General features: G+C 48.5%; 1 protein-coding gene across 1 annotated transcript in view; it reads left to right on the top strand.

Annotated features, from left to right (window-relative positions):
• The window catches only part of NPR1 (natriuretic peptide receptor 1), an 806,130-nt gene extending 784,927 nt beyond the window's left edge, over positions 1-21,203 (top strand). Inside the window, exons 21-22 of the mRNA XM_069218195.1 lie at positions 10,888-10,979; positions 19,339-21,203. Coding sequence (XP_069074296.1) covers positions 10,888-10,979; positions 19,339-19,401 — 155 coding nt within the window. The 3' untranslated portion in view covers positions 19,402-21,203. The remainder of the gene's footprint in view (positions 1-10,887; positions 10,980-19,338) is intronic.
• Positions 21,204-21,442: the final 239 nt, after the last annotated feature.

Below are 21,442 nucleotides of genomic sequence, written 5' to 3'. Positions count from 1 at the left end.
GGCACTGTAACACGAGGCCTGAGCCTTTGAGGCTCACCGCCAGGAGTTAGTTGCTGCAGGGGGTAGGTGTGAGGCACCTCCACCCAGAGCAGGCTTTGTTTATGGCCTCAAAGAGCATAAAGGCCCTCACCCTCACTTTTCTGCTAATGGCAGGCTGGCACAGACCTGTCAGTCCTACACTAGAGGATCAGGTAAAATTCAGGGGGCATCTCGAAGATGCCCAACACTGGCATCAGTGTGGGTCTATTGTGCTGAGAAGTTTGATACCAAACTTACCAGTATTCAGTGAAGCCATTATGGAACTCTGGAGTTTGTAATGACAAACTCTCAGACCATATACTTAATATGGCCACACTGCACTTACAATGTCTAAGAATGGACTTAGACACTGTGGGGGCATATTGGTCCTGCAGCTATGCCCTCACCTGTGGTATAAAGCACCCTGCCTTAGGGCTACAGGGGTGACTTACTGTAGGAAGTTGGCTCTGTATATACTATCTCAAAGTGTGAGAAAGTGTGCACAGAGTCCAAGAGTTCCCCTTAGAGGTTAGATAGTGGCAAAATTAGATAATTCTAAAAAGTAGGCATGGTGATGGATCGGCCTACATGAAAGGGCGTGACTGCTTTTAGCAGAAAAGAGGCCTTAGTGCGAAACACCACTTTGTCAGGATTGATGGAAAGGTAGAACGGCTTAGATGATATGGCCTGCAGCTCACTCACTTGGCGGGCAGGTGTAACTGTCACAAAGAAGGCTGTTTTCAAGGTCAGAAGCCTGAGAGGATGTAGGAAGTTGGCTCTGTATATACTATTTCAAAGTAGGAAATAGTGTGCACAGAGTCCAAGGGTTCCCCTTAGAGGTAAGATAGTGGCAAAAAGAGATAATTCTAATGCTCTATTTTTTGGTAGTGTGGTCGAGCAGTAGGCTTATCAGAGGGTAGTGTTGAGCTATCGTTGTACACACACAGGCAATAAAAGATGGAACACACACTCAAAGACTTAGCTCGAGGGCAATAGTTTTTATATAGAAAACATATTTTCTTAATTTATTTTAGAACCACAAGATTCAGGATTTGAAGTAAATACATAAAATGCAAGGTACTCCACATAGGTAAGTAAGGAACTTTGAATTAGAGCAATGGCATACACAGTATAGGTTAAATTGGCAATAAGCTATTTTAAAAGTGGACACAGTGCAAACAATCAACAGTTCCTGGGGGAGGTAAGTATTGGTTAGTTTCTCAGGTAAGTAAAGCACTTACAAGTTCAGTTTCCTGGGCATAGACAGCCCACCGTTGGGGGTTCAAGGCAACCCCAAAGTCACTGCACCAGCAACACAGGGCCGGTCAGGTGCAGAGGTCAAAGGAGAGCCCAAAACACATAGGCGCCTATGGAGAACAGGGGTGCTCCGGTTCCAGTCTGCCAGCAGGTAAGTACCCGCGTCTTCGGAGGGCAGACCAGGGGGGTTTTGTAGAGCACTGGGGGGAACACAAACAGGCACACAAAGCACACCCTCAGTCCACAGGGACGGCTGGGTGCAGTGTGCTTAGCAGGCGTCTGGTTCTCTGTAGAAATCAATGGAGGGACCTGGGGACACTCTAGCGATGCAGGCAGGGCACAGGGGGACTTCTCGGGCCAGCCACCAACTGGGCTAGGCAGTGGGTCGCCTGATGGTCACTCCTGCACTGGAGTTCGGTTCCTTTTGGTCCTGGGGGCTGCGGGTGCAGGGCTTGGTCCAGGCGTCGGGTTCTTTGATCCAGGCAGTTGCGGTCAGGGGGAACCTCTGGATCCTCTCTGCATGCATCAATGTGGGGGCGCAGAGGGGGTCGCCTGAGGTTACTCACGAGGTCGCAGTCGCCTGGGAGTGATCTCTCCAGTGTTGGTTCTCTGGAGCTCGAGCCGGGGGCTTCGGGTGCAGTGTGAAGTCTCACGCTTCTGGCGGGAAGAGTGAGTTCTTTAAAAGTTGCTTCAAAGTTGTAAAAATGTTGTTGTTGGTGAACAGTGCCGCTGTTCTCGGGAGTTTCTAGGTCCTTCGGTTCAGGGCAGTCCTCTGAGTCTTCGGAGGTCGCTGGTCCCTGTCGGATGCGTTGCTGTGCAGGTTCTTTGAGTCTGGAGACAGGCCGGTAGGGCTGGGGCCAAGTTAGTTGTCTCCGTCGTCTGTGCAGGGCTTTCAGGTCAGCAGTCCTTCTTCTTTGTGTAGTTTGCAGGAATCTGATTTCCTGGGTTCTGGGTCGCCCCTAAATACTAAATTTAGGGGTGTGTTTAGGTCAGGAGGGCAGTAGCCAATGGATACTGTCCTGGAGGGTGGCTACACCCTCTTTGTGCCTCCTCCCTGAGGCGAGGGGGGCACATCCCTAATCCTATTGGGGGAATCCTCCAATCTCAAGATGGAGGATTTCTCAAGACACCTTAGGGGCTGTCCTGACTGGTTGGTGACCCCTCCTTGTTTTTCTCATTATCTCATCCAGCCTTTATGCCAAAAGTGGGGGCGGGGGGCAGTGGCCAGAGGGGCGGCATCTCCACTAGCTGGGATGCCCTAGGGTGCTGTAACAAAAGGCATGAGCCTTTGAGGCTTACCACCACGTGTTACAGTTCCTGCAGGGGGAGGTGAGAAGCACCTCCACCCAGTACAGGCTTTGTTCCTGGCCACAGATTGACAAAGGCACTCTCCCCATGTGGCCAGAAACTCGTCTGGTTGTGACAGGCTGGAAGAAACTGGTCAGCCTAGCACTAGGAGTCGGACTGGTATTCAGGGGGCATCTCTAAGATGCTCTCTGGGTGCATTTCACAATAAATCCCACACTGGCATCAGTGTGCATTTATTGTGCTGAGAAGTTTGATACCAAACTTCCCAGATTTCAGTGTAGCCATTATGGAACTGTGGAGTTCGTGTTTGTCAAACTCCCAGACCATATACTCTTTATGGCTACCCTGCACGTACAATGTCTAAGGTTTTGCTTAGACACTGTAGGGGCATAGTGCTCATGCACACATGTCCTCACCTGTGGTATAGTGCACCCTGCCTTAGGGCTGTAAGGCCGGCTAGAGGGGTGACTTACCCATGCCACAGGCAGTGTAAGGTTGGCATGGACTCTGAGGGGAGTGCAATGTCGACTTAGTCATTTTCTCCCCACCAGCACACACAAGCTGTGAGGCAGTGCGCATGTGCTGAGTGAGGGGTACCCAGGGTGGTATAAGACATGCTGCAGCCCTTAGAGACCTTCCCTGGCCTCAGGGCCCTTGGTACCAGGGGTACCATTTACAAGGGACTTATCAGTGTGCCAGGGCTGTGCCAATTGTGGGAACAAAGGTACAGTTAAGGGAAAGAACACTGGTGCTAGGGCCTGGTTAGCAGGGTCCCAGCACACTTTCAATCATAACTAGCATCAACAACAGGCAAAAAGTTAGGAGGTAACCATGCCAAGGGAGCCATTCCCTACAAGATCTTAATGCAGAGAACGACCCAGCGCAAAATGGTTAGTTTCTGCACTGCCTGACCCTGGAATCTCTTGTAGCTGTCCCTCTGCTCTTAGTGAGTTTCCGCCTCCAAAAAAATTGATAAAGAGTTTGGAGATTACTATGGACCCCCTCCTGACTTTAGACGTTCATGCTAGACACACATCTGCTACCTGCTTTGGCCTACTTAGACTTCTTAGGAAGGTCTTTGTCATCCTCCCGGCATCGGCAAGAAGACTTATTGTGCAGGCCGTGATTTTATCAAGATTAGACTATGGGAATTGCCTTTTTTAGGCTCCTCAGCCTATGTGAAGGAAAAATTACAAAGAATACAAAATCCTGCAGCCCGTCTACTTTTGGATATCCCGAGAAGGTCATCAGTGCAAGCCAGATTAGCCTCATTGCACTGGTTGCCGGTTGAGCAGCGGATCAAATTTAAGGCCCTCTGTCATATACATAGGTCCTTGCATGACAGAGGACCTCCACTCTTTAAGAATCTGGCTTCGTTTTACAAGCCGAACAGAGACTTGAGATCCGCCACAACAGCCTTAGCCACCATAACAAAAATTAAGAAAATTAAATGGGGCGGGTCTACACTGGCTTACTTACTTTGAAAACATGGCTATTCTAATACTGCTCCTGCTTGGGTCACTCTCCCTGGTCAAGGTCTACTAGCGCTGGGAAACCTGAGGGTATCCATGCACTCTACAAACTGTATAACATAACATAACACTGTAAGTGCAGGGTAGCCATAAAGAGTATTTGGTCTGGGAGTCTGTCAATTACGAACTCCTCAGTTCAATAATGGCTACACTGAAATCTGGGAAGTTTGGTATCAAGCACTATCTCTAACTTTGAGATAGTATATACGGAGCCAACTTCCTACAGATCTGCTACGCATTAGCCAGGAAGCAGCCCTCTTGAGGGCTCATTCTACCAGGGGCAAAGCTTCTATCAGTGCGCTAGCTCGGTGCGTACCAGTCCTGCAAATCTGTCAGGCAGCAACGTGGGCATTCTTGCAGATGTTTGCAAAACATTACTGCCAAGACAATCAGTTCTGGAGGGACGAACACTTTGCCCATTCGGTTCTACAGGACTTCTTAGTGTAAAGGAGATTTATTCGCAGCCCACCGCCAGGAGGTTATGGCTTGGGTATCTATTCAAAGGTAAGAAATCTGCAGCTAGAAGTCCCTATCAGATGAACAAGTTACTTACCTTTGGTAACACATTATGTGGGAGAGACTGTATCTAGCTGCAGATTCCTTACACCCACCCATGCCTGCCCGCTGGGCGGATATGTCTAGTACAGTTAGGCTTTAGCCCTTTGAGGGCACTAGTTTTGCACAGACAAACTGTTGGTTCTATCCATGACTCTGAGCTCCTTGAGTGGAAGTTCGTGGGTAAAAAGAACTTACGTACGCGCACCGGGGTGGTGCCTTTATAGATGACCGCGGCGACACAGACGGCGCTGCCTACACCATGGGGAGCTGAATGACATACGCGCATCCGAACGACCCCACCCGACGACGCGCACAGGTTATTGCTCAGCAAAAAGTTCCGGATTCAAATCTGACGACAGGGAATTCAAAGGTAAGGAATCTGTAGCTAGATAGAGTCTCTACCAGATTATGCGTTACCGAAGGTAGGTAACTTTTTTCTTTTAGTCTATCCCATACTGTTACCTCTGCTCGCAGAGTGAGTGAGCTCCAAGCACTCTCTGTTCAAAGCCACAGTTTTTAGTTGTCCATTTGGACAAAGTGGTGCTTCTTACCAGGGCTTTCTTCCTTCCCAAAGTGGTGACACCTTTTAATGTAGGCCACTCAATCACCTTGCCTACTTTTTACGCACCCCCACATCCCTCTCATGTGGAGGAGAGACTCCACCGCATGGATCCAAAAAGAGCGTTGGCGTTCTACCTCACTTGTACCAATGATTTCCGGGTCGACTATCAACTCTTTCTGGGTTATGTGGGTGCGAAGAAAGGAAGGGCGGTGCAGAAGTGGACCATCTCGCGATGGGTAGTACTCTGCATCAGGATGTTACGCTTTGGCAAAAAAGCAACTCCCTGAGGGTTTTCGTGCTCATTCCCCCAGAGCAACTGCTGCAACCACAGCGTTAGCACGCAGAGTTCCAGTCCTGGATATCTGCAGGGCAGCGAGGTGGGCATCTCTGCACACGTTCACTAAACATTACTGCCTGCATAGTCATGTTCGCAGAGACGGCTACTTCGGCCGTTTGGCCCTGCGTGACTTTTTTGTGTGATCTTAGCAACCTGTATGAAAGTACACTCATTTTGGCATGGTTACCCCCACCTTTTTGCCTGTTGCAAGTGTGTTTTGACTGTGTTCACTGGGATCATGCCAACCACAGTGACTATGCTCTCTCCCTCTAAATTTGGTTGCTTAGGACTTGGCACACCCCACAATTGGCATATCTCATATAAGTCCCTAGTATATGGTACTTCGGTACCCAGGACATTGGGGCACCAAGGGTTCCCCATGGGCTGCAGCATGTATTATGCCACCCATGGGTCCCATGTAAAATGTGTCTGCAGGCTTGGCATTTCAGCCTGCGTGAAAAGGTGCATGCACCCTTTCAGTACACGTCACTGCAAGTCACCCCTATAGGAGGCCCTCTCCAAGCTCAGAGGGCAGGGAGCAGATACCTGTGTGTGTGAGGGCACCCCTGCAAGAGCAGAGGTGCCCCTACAAACTCCAACTCCATTACACTGGACTTCTTAAGTGCGGGGAAGCCATTTTACCCGTGTGCTGGACACATATCACTACTTATGTCCAGCTACTAATGGTAACTCCAAACCTAGGTATCAAACATGTTGGCATTGCTCCTACCAGTCTTCCAGGGTTTCCCAGGCAGCCCAAGCTTCTGCCACCCCTCAGACAGGTTTCTACACACCTGCTGCATGAACAACTCAAGGTCAGGAAGGCAGAACAAAGGATTTCCTTAGGGAGAGTGGGGTAACACCCTCTTCCTTTGGTTTGGAAATAGGTGTTACATGGCTTGGGAGGGCTTGAAACTGGACAATTGAAAGGAGAGTGACCACTCCACTGTCCATCACCACCCCAGGGATTGTGCCCAGAGCTTCTCCAGAGGGTCCCTGGGTTCTGCCATCTTGAATCCAAGGTTGGCAGGGACCTCTGGGAGCATCTGAGTGGCCAGGCACGTGACATAAGAGCCCCCTCCTAATAGGTGGTCACCTGGCTAAGTGAGCAGGCCCCCTTCCAGGGCTATTTAGGGTCTCTCTTATGGGTGGGTCCTCTGATTCAGCTTGCAAGATTCTAGCAGGACTCCTCTGCATCCTCCACTTTGAGTTCTAGCCACTCGAACCGCTACTGGACCCTCTAAGAACCGAAAATCTGCATCCACAAAGAAGACTCTTGCAACATTGTTTCAATGGCTCCTTCCAGCGTCTGAAACATTTCACTGGCTGTGCATCCTCTGAGGGCAGCCAAGTCTTCAGTCTGCACAAAAAGGAAAATCCCTTGGAGCGAAGGAGTCACTCCCCTGCATCTGTAGTCACCTACTGCAACGACGACCGGCTGCGTGGATCTCCTCTCATCCTGAGCTGCATGGATCCTGCATCACGAGTGGTGGTCCGGAGTAGTCCTCTTGGTCCTCTCTGCCAGCTGTCCAACTTTGTGGAGGTAAACCATTGCCTTCCCACGTAGGACAGTACCCCTGTGCACCGCGTCTCTTCCAGCGACCAAAACTTGTTTGCATCCCCTCCAAGGGAACTTCAGCCTATGTGCAGCTCTGGCCCTCAGCATTCCTTCCTGTGACGCACAGCCCTCTGCGTTGTTCTCCTGGGGGTGGGATCCCTTTCTGTAGTGCTGCGTGGGCTCCTTCTGGGTTCCCGTCCTGTGGGACTCCTGTGGGTGCTGCCTCTGCTCCTGTAGGCTCTCTGTGTTGCTGAAGGTCCCCTGTGAATCCCCCTCCTGGGTTGACTCCTCTTGGGCCTTGCTGTTCCTAGACAGCACCACTTTTCCACTGACCGCAAAATTGCCTTTGCCAAGGCTTGTTGGTGGAATTCCTGCACCGACACCCATCTGCAATCTCCATTCCAGCATGGGACAGCTTCTGTATTCCTCAGGAACTCTTCTCCGGCTGCAGTGCTGACCTGTTCTTCCTCACCGTCGACCAACTCCTGCAAGTACAGCTGGGTGGGTAGTAGCTCCTACTCCTCCTGGACTGCACTGACACTTTTGGGCTTGGTCCCCAGTCTCCACAGGTTTTCCTCTCCAGGAATCCGCTGCTGGTTTCTTGAAATCTTGTCTTGGTGTCTTATTTTCTGCTTTTCCTTCCTTTTGGGTTGTGTGGGGAAATTCCAGTGATTTACTCCTGCTTTCCTGGTTGCTGGGGGGTACTGTGTTACTTACCTCTGTTGTTCTCTAGCACTCCCAGATCCCCTCTACACATTCCACTTATCTAGGTTGGGGTCCTGTGTTTGCATTCCATTTTTTTAGCATATGGTTTGGGCTGCCCCTAGGGTCAATAGTGGTTATTTACATTTGCACTGTTTTCTAACATTTTCTATGCCTATTACTGTTTACTAGTGTATTTAATTATTGTAGTACTTACCTCCTGTTGGAGGGTTGCCCTTTTAGTGTTTTGTGGTACCATGTGACCAAAAATAAAGTACCTTTGTTTTTGTACAACTGAGTGTTTTCTTTCATGTGTGTAAGTGCTGTGTGACTACAGTGGTTTTGCAGGAGATTTGCATGTCTCCTAAATAAGCCTTGGTTGCTCATCCACAGCTACCTCTAGAGAGCCTGGCTTCTAGACTCTGCCTACACTTCACTAAGAGGGGATACCTGGACCTGGTATAAGGTATAAGTACTTTAGGTACTCACCACACACTAGGCCAGCTGCCTACAATGTGTTACATGGCTTGGGAGGAGTAGCCTCCCCAAGCCACCGGTATGCTTTGAAGGGCACATTTGGTGCCCTCATTGCATAAACCGGTTTGCACCAGTCCAGGGACTCCCGGTCCCTGCTCTGGTGTGATACTGGACAATGGAAAGGGGAATGACCACTCCCCTGTCCATCACAGAGCTCCTCCAGGTGGCCACTTGTTTCTGCCATCTTGAATTCAAGGTAGGCAAAACTCCCCTCCTGGTAGCTGGTCACCCTGCTAGGTGACCAATCCCCCTTCCTGAGCTTTTTAGGGTCTCCCTCTTGGGTGGGTCCTCAGATTCGACATGCAAGATTCCACCAGGACTCCTCTGCATCATTTACTTCATCCTCTGGCCACCGGAACTGCAACTAGACCCCCTAGGAACCGTTGACTCTGCCCTGCAACATTGTTTCTCCGGCTCCTTCCAGCAACTGCAATATTTCCCTGGCTGTGCATCCTCTGAGGGCAATGAGCCTTCAGCCTGCATAAGAAGCAAGAAGGAATCTCCCTTGGAATGAAGGAGTCACTCCCATGCATCCGCAGGCACCAACTGCAACGACGACCGGCTGTGTGGATCTTCTCTGTCCCAAAGCTGCATGGATCCTGCATCACAGGTGGTGGTGGTCTGGAGTGGTCCCCTTGGTCCTTTCTACCAGCTGTCCAACTTGGGAGATGGTAAGCTCTTGCCTCTCCTTGTAGTACTCCTGTGCGCCGCGACTCTTGCAGCTACCAAGGCTTGTTTGTTCCTCCTCCAAGGGATCTTCAGGCTCCGTGTAGCCCCAGTCTCCAGCACTCTTCCCTGCAAAGCACAGTCTCCTGCCTGCTGCTCCAGTGACATAGGACTCCTCTTCAGATGTCCTGAGTGGGCTTCACTGCGACTCCTGTGCCTGCTGCCTGTGGACTGCCTCCTGTTCTTGTGACTCTCCTAGCTGCTGAGGGTTCCCTGAGACTTCCCTTTTTGTGTCGAGTCCCCTGGGCCTTGCTGGTCCTCTTCAGCCTTGCAAAACCTTTGCCTTCGACTCTTGCATTTGCCAAGGCTTGTTGGTGGTTTTCCACCTCCACTGACTGACTACATCACGACCGCCAATGTGGGACATTACTTGCATCACTACTGCTCCTGTGCTGCACTGCCGACCTTAGTCCACCGTCGACCTGGTCCTGGCTCCTGCCACAACCAGATACTCCAATTTGAACTGGACTTGGTCACCTTCCTTTGCAGGTCCTCTGCTGTCAGGATCCACCTTTGGTTTCTTCCAGTCTTGTCTGGGTCTTGCACAGTCCTTTTCCAAAGTCCTCCTGTGGGTTTGGGGAAAACCAGGTACTTACCTCCCCTCTCTTGGTCGCTGGGGGGGGGCACCCTGGTACTTACCTTGTGGGGTTCCTAGTTCCTTCAGCTCTCCTCTACTGATTCTACTTCCTTGACTGTCTTTCACATTCCACTTACTTAGTATATGGTGGTTTGGTCTCCCCCTAGGGCCTTCACTATTTCTATTGCTTTCTATGCTAATCACTGAATTCTAATGTGTACATATTAGTTTGTTTACTTACCTCCTATTGGAGTACTACCTATTCAGTATTTTAGAATTTGTGTTACTATAATAAAGTACCTTTATGTTTGTGACACTGTGTGGTTCTTTCATGTGTGTAAGTGCTGTGTGACTATAGAGGTATTGCATAAGCTTTGCGTGTCTCCTAGATAAGTCTTAGCTGCTCATCCACAGCTACCTCTAGAGAGCCCTGGCTTCCTAGACACTGCCTACAAATCACTAATAGGGGACACCTGGAATAATGTGAACACCATAGGTGCTCACTGCACACCAGGGCAGCTTGCTACACAGCCCACCACGGGGATGGTATTGCTCGGGTATCTATTCTAAGGTAAGGAATCTGCAACTAGAAGTCTCTATCAGATGAACAAGTTACTTACCTTCAGTAACAACATATCTAGTAGAGACATTCTAGTTGCAGATTCCTTACCGACCCGCCCATCCTCCCAGCTCTGCGAACTGATTTCTAGGGACAGGAACTTCCCTTTAAGGGTCCTAGTTTTGACGCACCATTTTCAGTGTTCTTCATGACTCTGCGTTACTGGCGAGGAAAGACGTTAAAAGAAACTGACGTCAGCGCGCCGGGGTGGCGCCTATATATGACCGTGACATCATCACAGCAACCACAACTCCCACGGGGTCGACTGATGCAACTTAGTGGTGCGCAGGAGTACTGCTCAAAGAAAAATCTCCGGATCCAGTCTGCCGCCTGGGGGAAATTCTAATGTAAGTTATCTGCAACTAGAATATGTCAGTACCAGATATATCGTTACCGAAGGTAAGTAAGTTGTTTATCTTAGCAGAACCAATACAGACTTTCATCAGTCCTTGGTTAATAAAATTACTTTTTAGTCTATCCCATAATGATCGTTCCATCCACCTAAAAGGCATGGCAAGAAATATGTAGTACTGGCATTATTGCTGTTAGCTCAAATTCTGTGCATGGAATAAACATGTATTGTCTCCTGGCTCTAGCATTGCGGATTCACGTGTCACCAGCAACCAAAGGCATCTTAGAGGAATTTGGCAGCTTTGAACTCCAGCTTCGAGGAGATGTTGAAATGAAGGTAAGCAGATTATCCCTTTTTTTCTGACTCCTAAATTGGTAAAAAGTGCCTGGATGCCTTTATGGTCTAAAAGAACTATATAAGCATTGTATTAGTACATTTTTCCTCAACTTAATTAACAGTACTAGTTTTCAATCTATTCTCTCATATGTTATTTGGACTGTTGTACTCCAAAATATTGACCCCCAGAATATAGTGGTACAAGAAGTTCAAGGAAAGAATATCGAAAGGTGAGTGCCTATAGGGAAGTATAGATTTACTATTCCCAACACCATATCTACATACCTTAAAGATATATTTAATCGTTGAGGTACATATATGTGGATCTAGGGCTTGAAAATCAGTCTAGACATATTTACCTGTCAATATTTTATCCTATTTGGGGGGGGGGGGGGGGGGGTAAGGGGGTTGGGGTTATCAGTGTTTGAGTCATACATCAGTTAAGCACATTCACATTACATGGCCTATTTACAAAGGCGTTTTTGAGTATGTAAATTAGCACTCAGCTAGTACTCTTTTCTGTACTCTTAGATTCCTTTGTGAATTTGCTACAAAACATCTAAAATGGGAGTATTTATGTGGAATAAGTAAAACAACTATGTCCCATTTACACTTTAAGGTTTTGGATGTTTCTGGGTTGACTCACAAAGTCATATAAGTGTTTGTAAAAGAGTACTCTTATAGTACTGCTTCCAGTACTCATAAATGTGTTTATGAAAAGAGAAGGGATCAAATAAAGCTTGTTGTATTTGAGAGATATCTTTCATCCGTGTGAGGTTTGTAAAAGGAATACAAATATCTGTTGTATTTCATCGGTACAAAGCAACATCTTGCAGTGAAACCGCACTCTACAAATACACGTGATTTGTAATGGCACCTGTGGGCACGACCACGTTGCATAATCATACAGAATGATCAAAAATGGATGGATTAGCCATGCACCTTTAATGCACTAGTGAGGAGAGGAGAGGACTGGGTGAATCTGATTGCAGTGACTCAATTTGTAAGCCATGTGCTTTTTTCTGTTTTTTTTGTGGTCCTTCTGCTGGGGTACATAGCCATGTGGCACAGACATACTGTGGATGTGGCCTTCGCCACAGCCCCTCAAAGATACTTGGTGTTTGAGCAGTCGTTGCTGTGTGCGTTAACTTTACGCTTTGGGAGATGGTGATTTAAGACGCATAGCTTTGTGCAGTAATTCCACTTAGGATGGAACCTGTGATCCATAGCCATGTCCATTGATCACACATGACATGGAATCTGTGTCGCACACCCATTTGTTGTGATCACACATGGAATGGGACCTATGGTGCATCACCATGTGTTGTAATCGCATGCAGGATTGGACCTGTGCTGCATAGCAATGTGTTAAGCTTCCACCTGGTATGGGACCTTTGGTGTATTGCCATGTGTTGTGAATGCACTTGGGATGGGACTGTGTTACGTATCCATATCCAATAGTTGCACTTGGGAAGGGACCTGTGGGACTTAGCCATGTGTTGTGAGGCATTTGGGAAAAAACTTGTGTTGTAATCACACTTTGGATAGAACCTTTAGTGCACAGCCATGTGTTGTGTTTGCGCTTTGGATGCCGCAATGTTGTGCGTGGCCACCTCCAGCGACTGCACTTGGAATGGAACTTGTGAGGCTTTGCCATGTGTTGTACTTGATGTAGAACACAACCTCTGATGCGTAGCCATTCTCTGTGTTTGCACTTGGGACAGAACCTATGGAGCACAACCATTTGACCTGTTTGCTATTGGAATGAGACCTATGGTGCATAGCCATGTGCTGTGATCGTACCTGGGATGGATTTGTTGTGTATCCATGTGTTATGATCACTCTTGGGATGGAACATGTTGTTGCATAGCCATGTTTTGTGATCTCACTTCAAATGAAATCCGTGGTGCTTAGCCATGTTTTGTTATTGTAGTTTGTTTGTGTGTGTTCTCACAGGTGTAGCCTTCAGTTTTGATTGTACTGGGAGGGTCTGTGAGCGTAGCCAGGTGTAGTGATTGCACTTATAGGCATAGTTATGGATAGTGATTTTCACTTGGTATCTTGGCAGCCCTAGCTAGACCTGTATGGACATGTGCATGGTTGCCCATGGGGCATAATCACACATGGTGATTACTAGTGTGGAGTGTTGCCCTTGGATGTTGTCATGCAAGTAGATTGAATCTGAGAGGCATGTTTGTGCGGCATAGGCATGTAAAGTGATTGCACTTTATGTAATGGCATGGGTTGTAGCCATGAAGTGAGTATACTTGCAAACCCACCATTCATAAACGTCTGGAGTGATGGCAATTTGAGGGGGAGATGGATGGTATTAAGGAGTATACCAATGCTTAATTAATGAACATGGGGTCAGATCAGGGCGACAGGAGGGAATTGGGCAAATGCAATGTTTACAACTGCTGGGGATGTGATTCTGTGGGCACAAACATCTCAAGTGATTGGCTTTACAGTCATATCTGTGTAGAATGTGGGAGTAGCCAGTACAAGTAATTGCACATGTGGATTTCATTTGGACAGCACAGCCAAACAGTTCCTTCAGCCCAAATGGTATGGCCATTCACAATAATTGAGCTTTAGAGACATAACAAGCACATACCAACACTTCTACTTATCTGGTGTACAGCAAGGGATTGAGAATGAATGCTGTATGCATGTAAGTACTAGCTGATAGAGACTTCTAGTTCCAGATTCCTTACCTTTGAATTTCCCCAGGCATCAGACTGGATCCGGAGATTTTTTTTCGAGCAGTACCTCTGCGCGCTGTCAGATGGCGTCGGTCGACTCCGGGGCGTCGTGCTCGCCTTGATGACGTTGCGGTCGTATATAGGTGCCACCCCAGCGCGCTGACATCAGTTCTTTTCTTTCTGCGCCAGCCTATGCGCAGATCAGGAGAAGAGCTACCTCAGTCATTTTTTGACTACATCTACACTTCGGGGATGCATCGAGGGATGAAGACCGGATTGAGGACCTGCGACTCCTGTCACCGAACCATGTCGGTGACAGATCCGCACCTTGTGTGTCTCTGGTGCCTGGAGCGCCATCACAACCCAAAGTCGTGCTCCGAGTGTCGGGCCATGAACCCGAAGGCTTTGAGGGAGCGGTCCCTAAAGCTCATGGCGGCCCAACACTCGACTCTCACGGTCCCGTTCGTAAGAAGGTCTCGAGACTGGCCGCGGAGTCACCACCACTCTTCGTCCTCCAAGTCATCGTGACATTCGGGTCACAAAAACAAGAAGTCGAGGAAGGACAAGCGTTCTTCAACTTCACCCCGTCGATCGGATGATACAACGGGTGAAGAGCGTCAGTGCTCTAGGCCTCTGTAAACGGAGGCTTCCTCTGGGTCGGCTCCATGCTTCCCTGACTTCCCAGGAGCCGGAGCCACCCCCACCAAAAGTAAGGAATTTTACGAGGCCATTCGCCTCATTTTTGAGCGATCCGACCCACCTTCAGAGCCTTTGGGCACAGGTGAGTCGGTTGGGGGTCCCCTCGGTTTCAAAGCCGTCGGCTTCGGCCACGGCTCCGGAGGGCCCCTCCGGATCCAATCTCGGATTCGTCCTGACGTCAGTCGTGCCACGGCGACCTTCCCCGGCATCTGGTCAGACGTCAATGCTCCCGACGTTGGTTGGGCCCACAATCTACGTCAATCCCATCCTCATACCCGATGACCCGGAGCCGGAACAACGTCGATCGACGCCAATTCCGTTCTCTATGGGCTCTCCTGGGCCCAGGGTTGATCCAGACCCTTATTCTTGTGGTATGGATACGGGGAGAGTATGGAGGGGACGCTGGACCCTTTAGAATATCAGATTGACCCGCAAACGGACTTGGGTGCAGGATTTGGGTGCCAGTGATCTAGACACCTCCCCTGACACTGGTATGCTCTCTCCTCCTAGCATGGCTACGGATGAGGGTGCTTCTTATTCTATGGTGGTGAGAAGGGCGGCTGAGGTCCTGGACCTCGAGCTACCTTCTGTGGAGGTTAGGCCTAACATCCTAACCGATGTGCTTCAGCCGGGCTATTCCCATACTTTCTGGGATACGATTACGCAAGTGCTGTCTGCAATTATGGAGGAGGCCTGGACTGTCCTTTCCCAAGCCGTAACAGATGGGAGGGGATGCAGCTAAGTTCATGATTCATTGTGGACTGGATACGACCGAGTCTCTGGGCAGATCGGTTGCATCGACAGTGGGACGCCACGTCTGGCTGAGAACATCTGGCTTTTCGGGGGATGTCCAGCAATCCTTGATGGACATGTCCTTTGATGGCACACGTCTCTTCGGAGACAAGACGGACTCGGCGCTCAAGCGTTTTGGATTCCCGGTCCCTTGGCCTCGCGCCCACACCTAGACCCCAGTAGTCTGCCTTTTGTGGCTACGGAAGGGGCACCCAACCGCGTCCTTTTCCCCCTGGCCATCGACCCACGCATGCTGTACAGCCCCCTCTGCGGACGCGGGATCCCACGTTCCCGGGGATCAGGGAGTCAGTGGGTCACCCAGTCGTCGCCCAGTCCACCGTCCCCTTCATTTCTCCAAGCCTTCCTAGTCCACGGGTACAGCAGGAGCCAGTGGGTGGCAGGATACTCCATCACCTGCCCCAATCGCAATCCATTACCTCGGTCAGGTCGGTCCCCCAAATTGTCCGAAGGGGCTACTCCCTCCCCTTAGAGACATCTCCTCCAGCCAAGCCACCTTCATACAGTCAGATATCTAAGGATAATATGGCGCTTCTCCCCGAGGAAGTCCAGGGCCTTTTGGCCAAAGGAGCTATAGAGGGTTCCATTGCCAGAAGTAGGTTGTGGTTGCTATTCCCGCTACTTTCTGGTTCAGAAGAAGGACAAAGGTCTTCAACTTACATTAGATCTTCGGTCCCTCAGTCTCTTCCTAAAAAAGAAGTTCAAAATGTTGACATTGGCTCAGGTCCTATCTGCCCTGGATCCCGGAGACTGGATGGTAGTGTTGGTCTTGCAAGATGCATACTTCCACATTCCCGTCTTGCCGGCCCACAGACGTTAACTACGATTTGTGGTAGGTCACGAGCACTTTCAATTTACCGTGCTTCCCTTTGGCCTTACCAGTGCCCCTTGGGTGTTCATGAAGGTGATGGTAGTGGTGGCAGCTCATCTGCGCAGGTTAGGGATCCCAGTCTTCCCCTACCTCGACGATTGGCTGTTGAAGGAGAACTCACCCCAAACAGTTGTCTTCCACCTCCAGACTACGGCAGATCTTTTGCATTCACTGGGGTTCACTATCAACATGCTGAAGTCACACCTGACTCCTTCTCAGACGCTCCTTTTCATCTGAGCTGTTCTGGATACAGTGCAGTTTCGGGCATATCCTCCCGAATAGCGAGTCCAGGATATTCGGGCTATGATACCGATGTTTCAGCCTCTGTCCTGGATTTGGTGAGAATGACTCTGAGGCTGCTGGGCTTCATGGCCTCCTGCATCCTGCTGGTTCAAAATGCAAGATGGCATATGCGGGCTCTGCAGTGGGAGCTGAAGTTCCAGTGGGCGCAGCATCAGGGGAATCTCTCCGACCAGGTCCAGATCTCGGAAGGGACTGCGAAAGACCTGCAGTGGTGGTTAACGAAATTAGGATTGGGTCAAGGGCAGATCCCTCTCCCCAACCAGATCTTACTGTTGTGACAGATGCGTCACTCCTGGGATGGGGTGGCCACATGGGAGAGGCAGAGATCAGAGGCATCTGGTCTCAGGCAGAAACCGGACTCCATATCAATAATCTGGAGCGCCGAGCGATTCGACTAGCATTGAAAGCCTTTCTTCCCTCGCTCAAGGGGAAAGCAGTGCAGATGTTCACAGACAACACCACCGCCATTTGGTATTGCAACAAACAAGGCGGAGTGGGATCGTGGACCCTTTGTCAAGAGGCCCTTCACCTCTGGACTTGGCTAGAACATCAGGGCATTTCCCTGGTGGTTCAACACCTAGCAGGCTCCTTGGATCCCAGAGCAGACGAACTCAGCCGACAATGCATGGTCGACTACGAATGGCATCTCCATCCGGAGGTGGCGCAACTTCTCTTCCTGCAGTGGGGAGAACCTTGGTTAGACTTGTTCGCCTCCGTAGAGAACGCTCAATGTCAGCTGTTTTGCGCGCTGGAGTTTCCAAGGCGGCACTCGATTGCCAACGCTTTTCATTGCGAGTGGAATTCAGGCCTCCTATATGCCTATCCGCCTATACCACTTCTGCCAAGAGTTCTGAAGAAGATCAGGCAAGACCAGGCCCAAGTAATACTGGTGGCTCTGGACTGCGCACAAAGAGTCTGTTATCTCAAAGCTTTTGAACATGGCCATAGCTCCTCCGTTCAGACTGCCCCTTTGGGAGGATCTTCTGTTATCGCAGCAGCAGGGGAAGGTCCTCAACTCTGCGGCTTCATGCGTGGAGATTGAGCGGCGACAGTTGGTGTCTTTTGACTTGGCAGCCAGAGGTCCCTCATCCAAAAATGTATATGCCTGTTGTTAGAAGAAATTTGTGGCATAGTGCAGACAATTCTGTCGATCCTCTATCTGCTCCTCTTTCTCAAGTTCTTCTCTTTATTCTTTCCCTTGCCCGGCAGGGTTCCACCTTAGGCACTCTTAAGGGATATCTCTCTGCTATCTCTGCTTTCTTGAGGTTACCTGATCAACCTTCCTTATTTAAATCCCCCATAGTTGGGAGGTTTCTTAAAGGCCTTACTCATCTCTTTCCTCCTATCCCATTCATCATGCCCCAATGGGATCTCAACCTGGTCTTAACTTACCTTACGTGCACCCCGTTTGAACTGCTTCACAACTGTCCTCTAAGGCTCTTAACTATAAAGACTGTCTTTTTACTTGCCATTACTTCTGCCCACAGAGTTAGTGAACTCCAGGCTCTGTCATCTAAGCCACCGTTTCTTGCCATACATCCTGACAAAGTGGTGCTTCGCACGAGGGTTTCTTTTCTACCTAAGGTAGTAACACCCTTCCATGTCGGACAGTCCATCACCTTGCCTACCTTTTATGCACCCCCACATCCCTCTCGTGAGGAGAAGAGACTCCACCGCCTGGACCTAAAAAGAGCATTGGCGTTCTATCTTGATCGTACCAAAGACTTCCGGGTGGACGATCAACTGTTTGTGGGATATGTGGGTGCAAAGAAGGGGAAGGCGGTGCAGAAGAGGACCATTTTAAGATGGGTACTCTTATGCATCAAAATGTGCTACGCTCTGGCTAAAAAGCAACCTCCTGAAGGTTTGCAAGCTCACTCCACCAGAGCTACTGCCGCTACCACGGCGCTAACACAGGTCATTCCAGTCCTAGATATTTGTCAGGGAGGAAGCTGGGCATCTCTGCACACTTTTACCAAGCACTACTGCCTATACCATATGGCCGATGGGACGGCTACTTTGGCCGTTTTGATCCTGCAGGACTTTTTGGTGTGATCTTGGTTCGCAGGCCCACCCCCGGGGATGGTATTGCTCGGGTATCTATTCAAAGGCAAGGAATCTGCAACTAGAAGTCTCTATCAGATGTACAAGTTACTTACCTTTGGTAATGAAATATCTGGTAGGGACATATTCTAGTTGCAGGTTCCTTACCAACGCGCCCATTCTCCCCGCACTGCGAACTGACTTCTAGGGACAGGAACTTTCCCTTGAGGGCCCTAGTTTTGGCGCACCACTCTCAGTCTTCTTCATGGCTCTGCACTACTGGCGTGGAAAGTCGTGAAAAGAAACTGACGTCAGCGTGCCGGGGTGACGCCTATATACGACCGCAACGTCATCAGTGCCAGCACGATGCCAACGGAGTCGACCGACGGCGCGCAGAGGTACTGCTTGAAGAAAAATCTCCGGATCCAGTCTGACACATGGGGAAATTGAAAGGTAAGGAACATGCAACTAGAATATGTCTCTACCAGATATTTTGTTACCGAAGGTAAGTAACTTGTACCTTAGGCATAGAGCCTGCTTGTGCCTGTTAGCAGAGCCAACGTGGGATCTCTTAAGTGTTTCTCCAATAAGAACCTTTCCTTTGATCTTCCTGTTGAAAGAGTGTTGTTGATTCCTTCCATACCCTTCTCTCAAGAACAGTGTTGCCCTGCCCTTTTTAAGATTCCTGCACTCTATTAGCCTTACCCAGAAAAGGAGCCATATTCCATCAATTGTGGACTTCCTACTAGAGATGGTTTCTTCTTTTACTCATGGGATCGACTAAGTCCATGCTCAAGTAGGACATGGTGTCTGCTGTCTCCTAGATATGCCACTATCATTCAGCTGCAATGTGTTTTCAGTTTCAAACCAATGCTCCACTGTTTCTGAAGTCTACAGGGTCCAACTTGTAATTCTTTTTTTCCTCCAACAGGGCAAGGGGAAAGTGAGGACGTATTGGCTTCTTGGCGAACGGGCCAGCAGTACTCGAGGCTGACCATATTTCCTGGAAAAGTGTTTGCCTTCCTCTCCTCGGTTTGGGTTCAACAGAGAAATATTTGGGCATCTTCTTGACACCTCCACAGTCTGGCTCACCCACCAAAGTGCTGATGGGGACACTGCAGAGGAAGCTTCACAGGTGGAAAATGTGGGTGCCAAGCAAACCTGCTACAGAGGCTACTTCCATTTCCTTTGCTCCCCCTTTTTTTCGTGCAGAAGCTTATGACACCCATGAAATCTGTGTAAGCTTCCAAGGCTACACCTATGTGTTGACGTTTATATTCAAGGGGCAGAGATACCTTCACTTCACACCTGAAGATCAGCATCACTTAGTGTCAAGTATCCTGTTGGGTTATGGTGCAAAAAGCACAGTCCGTCCCAGCCACCAACAGAACATAAAACCTTTTCAGCTTTGTTACCGTTTGACCCAACATGTTTATTTTCTCAAAACATTTTTCTGAAAGACACCCTTGAACATCAATAGACCAAGAGCCGGTGTTGCCTTGCTGTCATGATGGCACCACAAAAACGCAGTAGAAGAATGAAGGAAGTTTGGTGATGGAGGCATGACGTGGGCAGTGATGACTGAATCATGGTTACCAAAGTGGGACTAATCACAGTGTCTCCTGATTCACCTCAAACAACAGACATAATAGCCTTGCCTGTCCCATATCTACAAAGCACGCCTTAAACCTTACCATACGGGACAGACTCACTCCTTACTACAGAAGAAGACACAGTCTCTCCAGGACCGGATTTAAACCATGACATGAACAAATAGGGGATCTCATTTATCAATAGGAACACATAAGATGGAACATAAAACCCTGGACTTTAAAACATTGTATACAGCTCTCTCTGTTTGTGACCAACATGAACTTACCTGTTGACGAAAATGTCATATGAATTGTACAGGGAAGAGCCCTTTATGACATTATGTACAAAGTGCAAAGCACATTGTGATAAGATGTAAAGATTCTTTACGACGTCTGTAGAGATGTACATGCTTCTCCTATTCAGAAGCCGATAGCGATGTATAGTTTAATCAGACACTCCCTAGAGAATTGTAGGATTTTAGGGATTGAAGAATGTGTGTGAAATTCTGTAGGAAAACTCTTAAATATATGGGATTAAAAAAGCAAGCCTTATATTACTAAGTGTGCAATCCTTCAAAAAGTTTACAGTGGTTTAGAGAATACCTGCTGGGTAGTTCACAGAACAGTGTACGGAGATGTTAACAAAGCTATGAGTAACGAACAAAGACATTTTTCACACTATTCACAGAGTGGTCTTCAGCAATGAACATAATCTATAGATAAGGATTTTCCCTAATCGCAGATGAGTCTGTCGAAATGTAAAAAAGAAAAAGGAATGTAAAGGTGATGATCATTTTCATCATGACTGCTCATCAAAGTGTGTATGGAAGTGTACACAAATCTACAGGTAATGAATGGGGAAATTCGTCATCAGTGTTCATGGGGGAGTTTTTAGCATTGTGCTTAATCTATAGGTAATGACTAAAAAGTTTAGTTGTCGCCATTCATAGATGGTCTGTAGAAATTTACAGAAACTTACAGGTGACAAACGAAAAATTGTTTTTGGTCGAATAGGAGCTCACGGGAGTGTAAAGATGAACAGACAAGTCTATCGAAATATAAGGAAATTGATAATTAGTGATTGGAGAATTCAGATGTCGGTGTACACAACTTGATACAGATAATGAATGTATAATTTTGTATTAGCTGTTACAGAACACTGATTCGAAATGTTTTGGAATGTATAAAGAGCCTACAGAAAGTATTTGCATACTCTGAGTGTTTTGTCCTACAGAATTTCATAAGACGACAGCTGCTTATGCTAGAAGCACTAAAAGTGTAGAGCTCAGCACTTTTCTTCAAATTTATAGAAAAAATATTTGTAATCACTATGCTCAATCCCCCGGTTTCTGTTTCTTATTATACTATTCAAAAGAAACCCTGCTACAAAGTACATTAATTACTAGAAAATCCTGTGATGCATTGCTGTGGCCATGAGTGTCT

This window comes from Pleurodeles waltl, chromosome 12, assembly GCF_031143425.1.
Source record: "Pleurodeles waltl isolate 20211129_DDA chromosome 12, aPleWal1.hap1.20221129, whole genome shotgun sequence".
NCBI classification, from domain to species: Eukaryota; Metazoa; Chordata; class Amphibia; order Caudata; family Salamandridae; genus Pleurodeles; species Pleurodeles waltl.
This window is presented reverse-complemented; position numbering and strand designations above follow the sequence as displayed.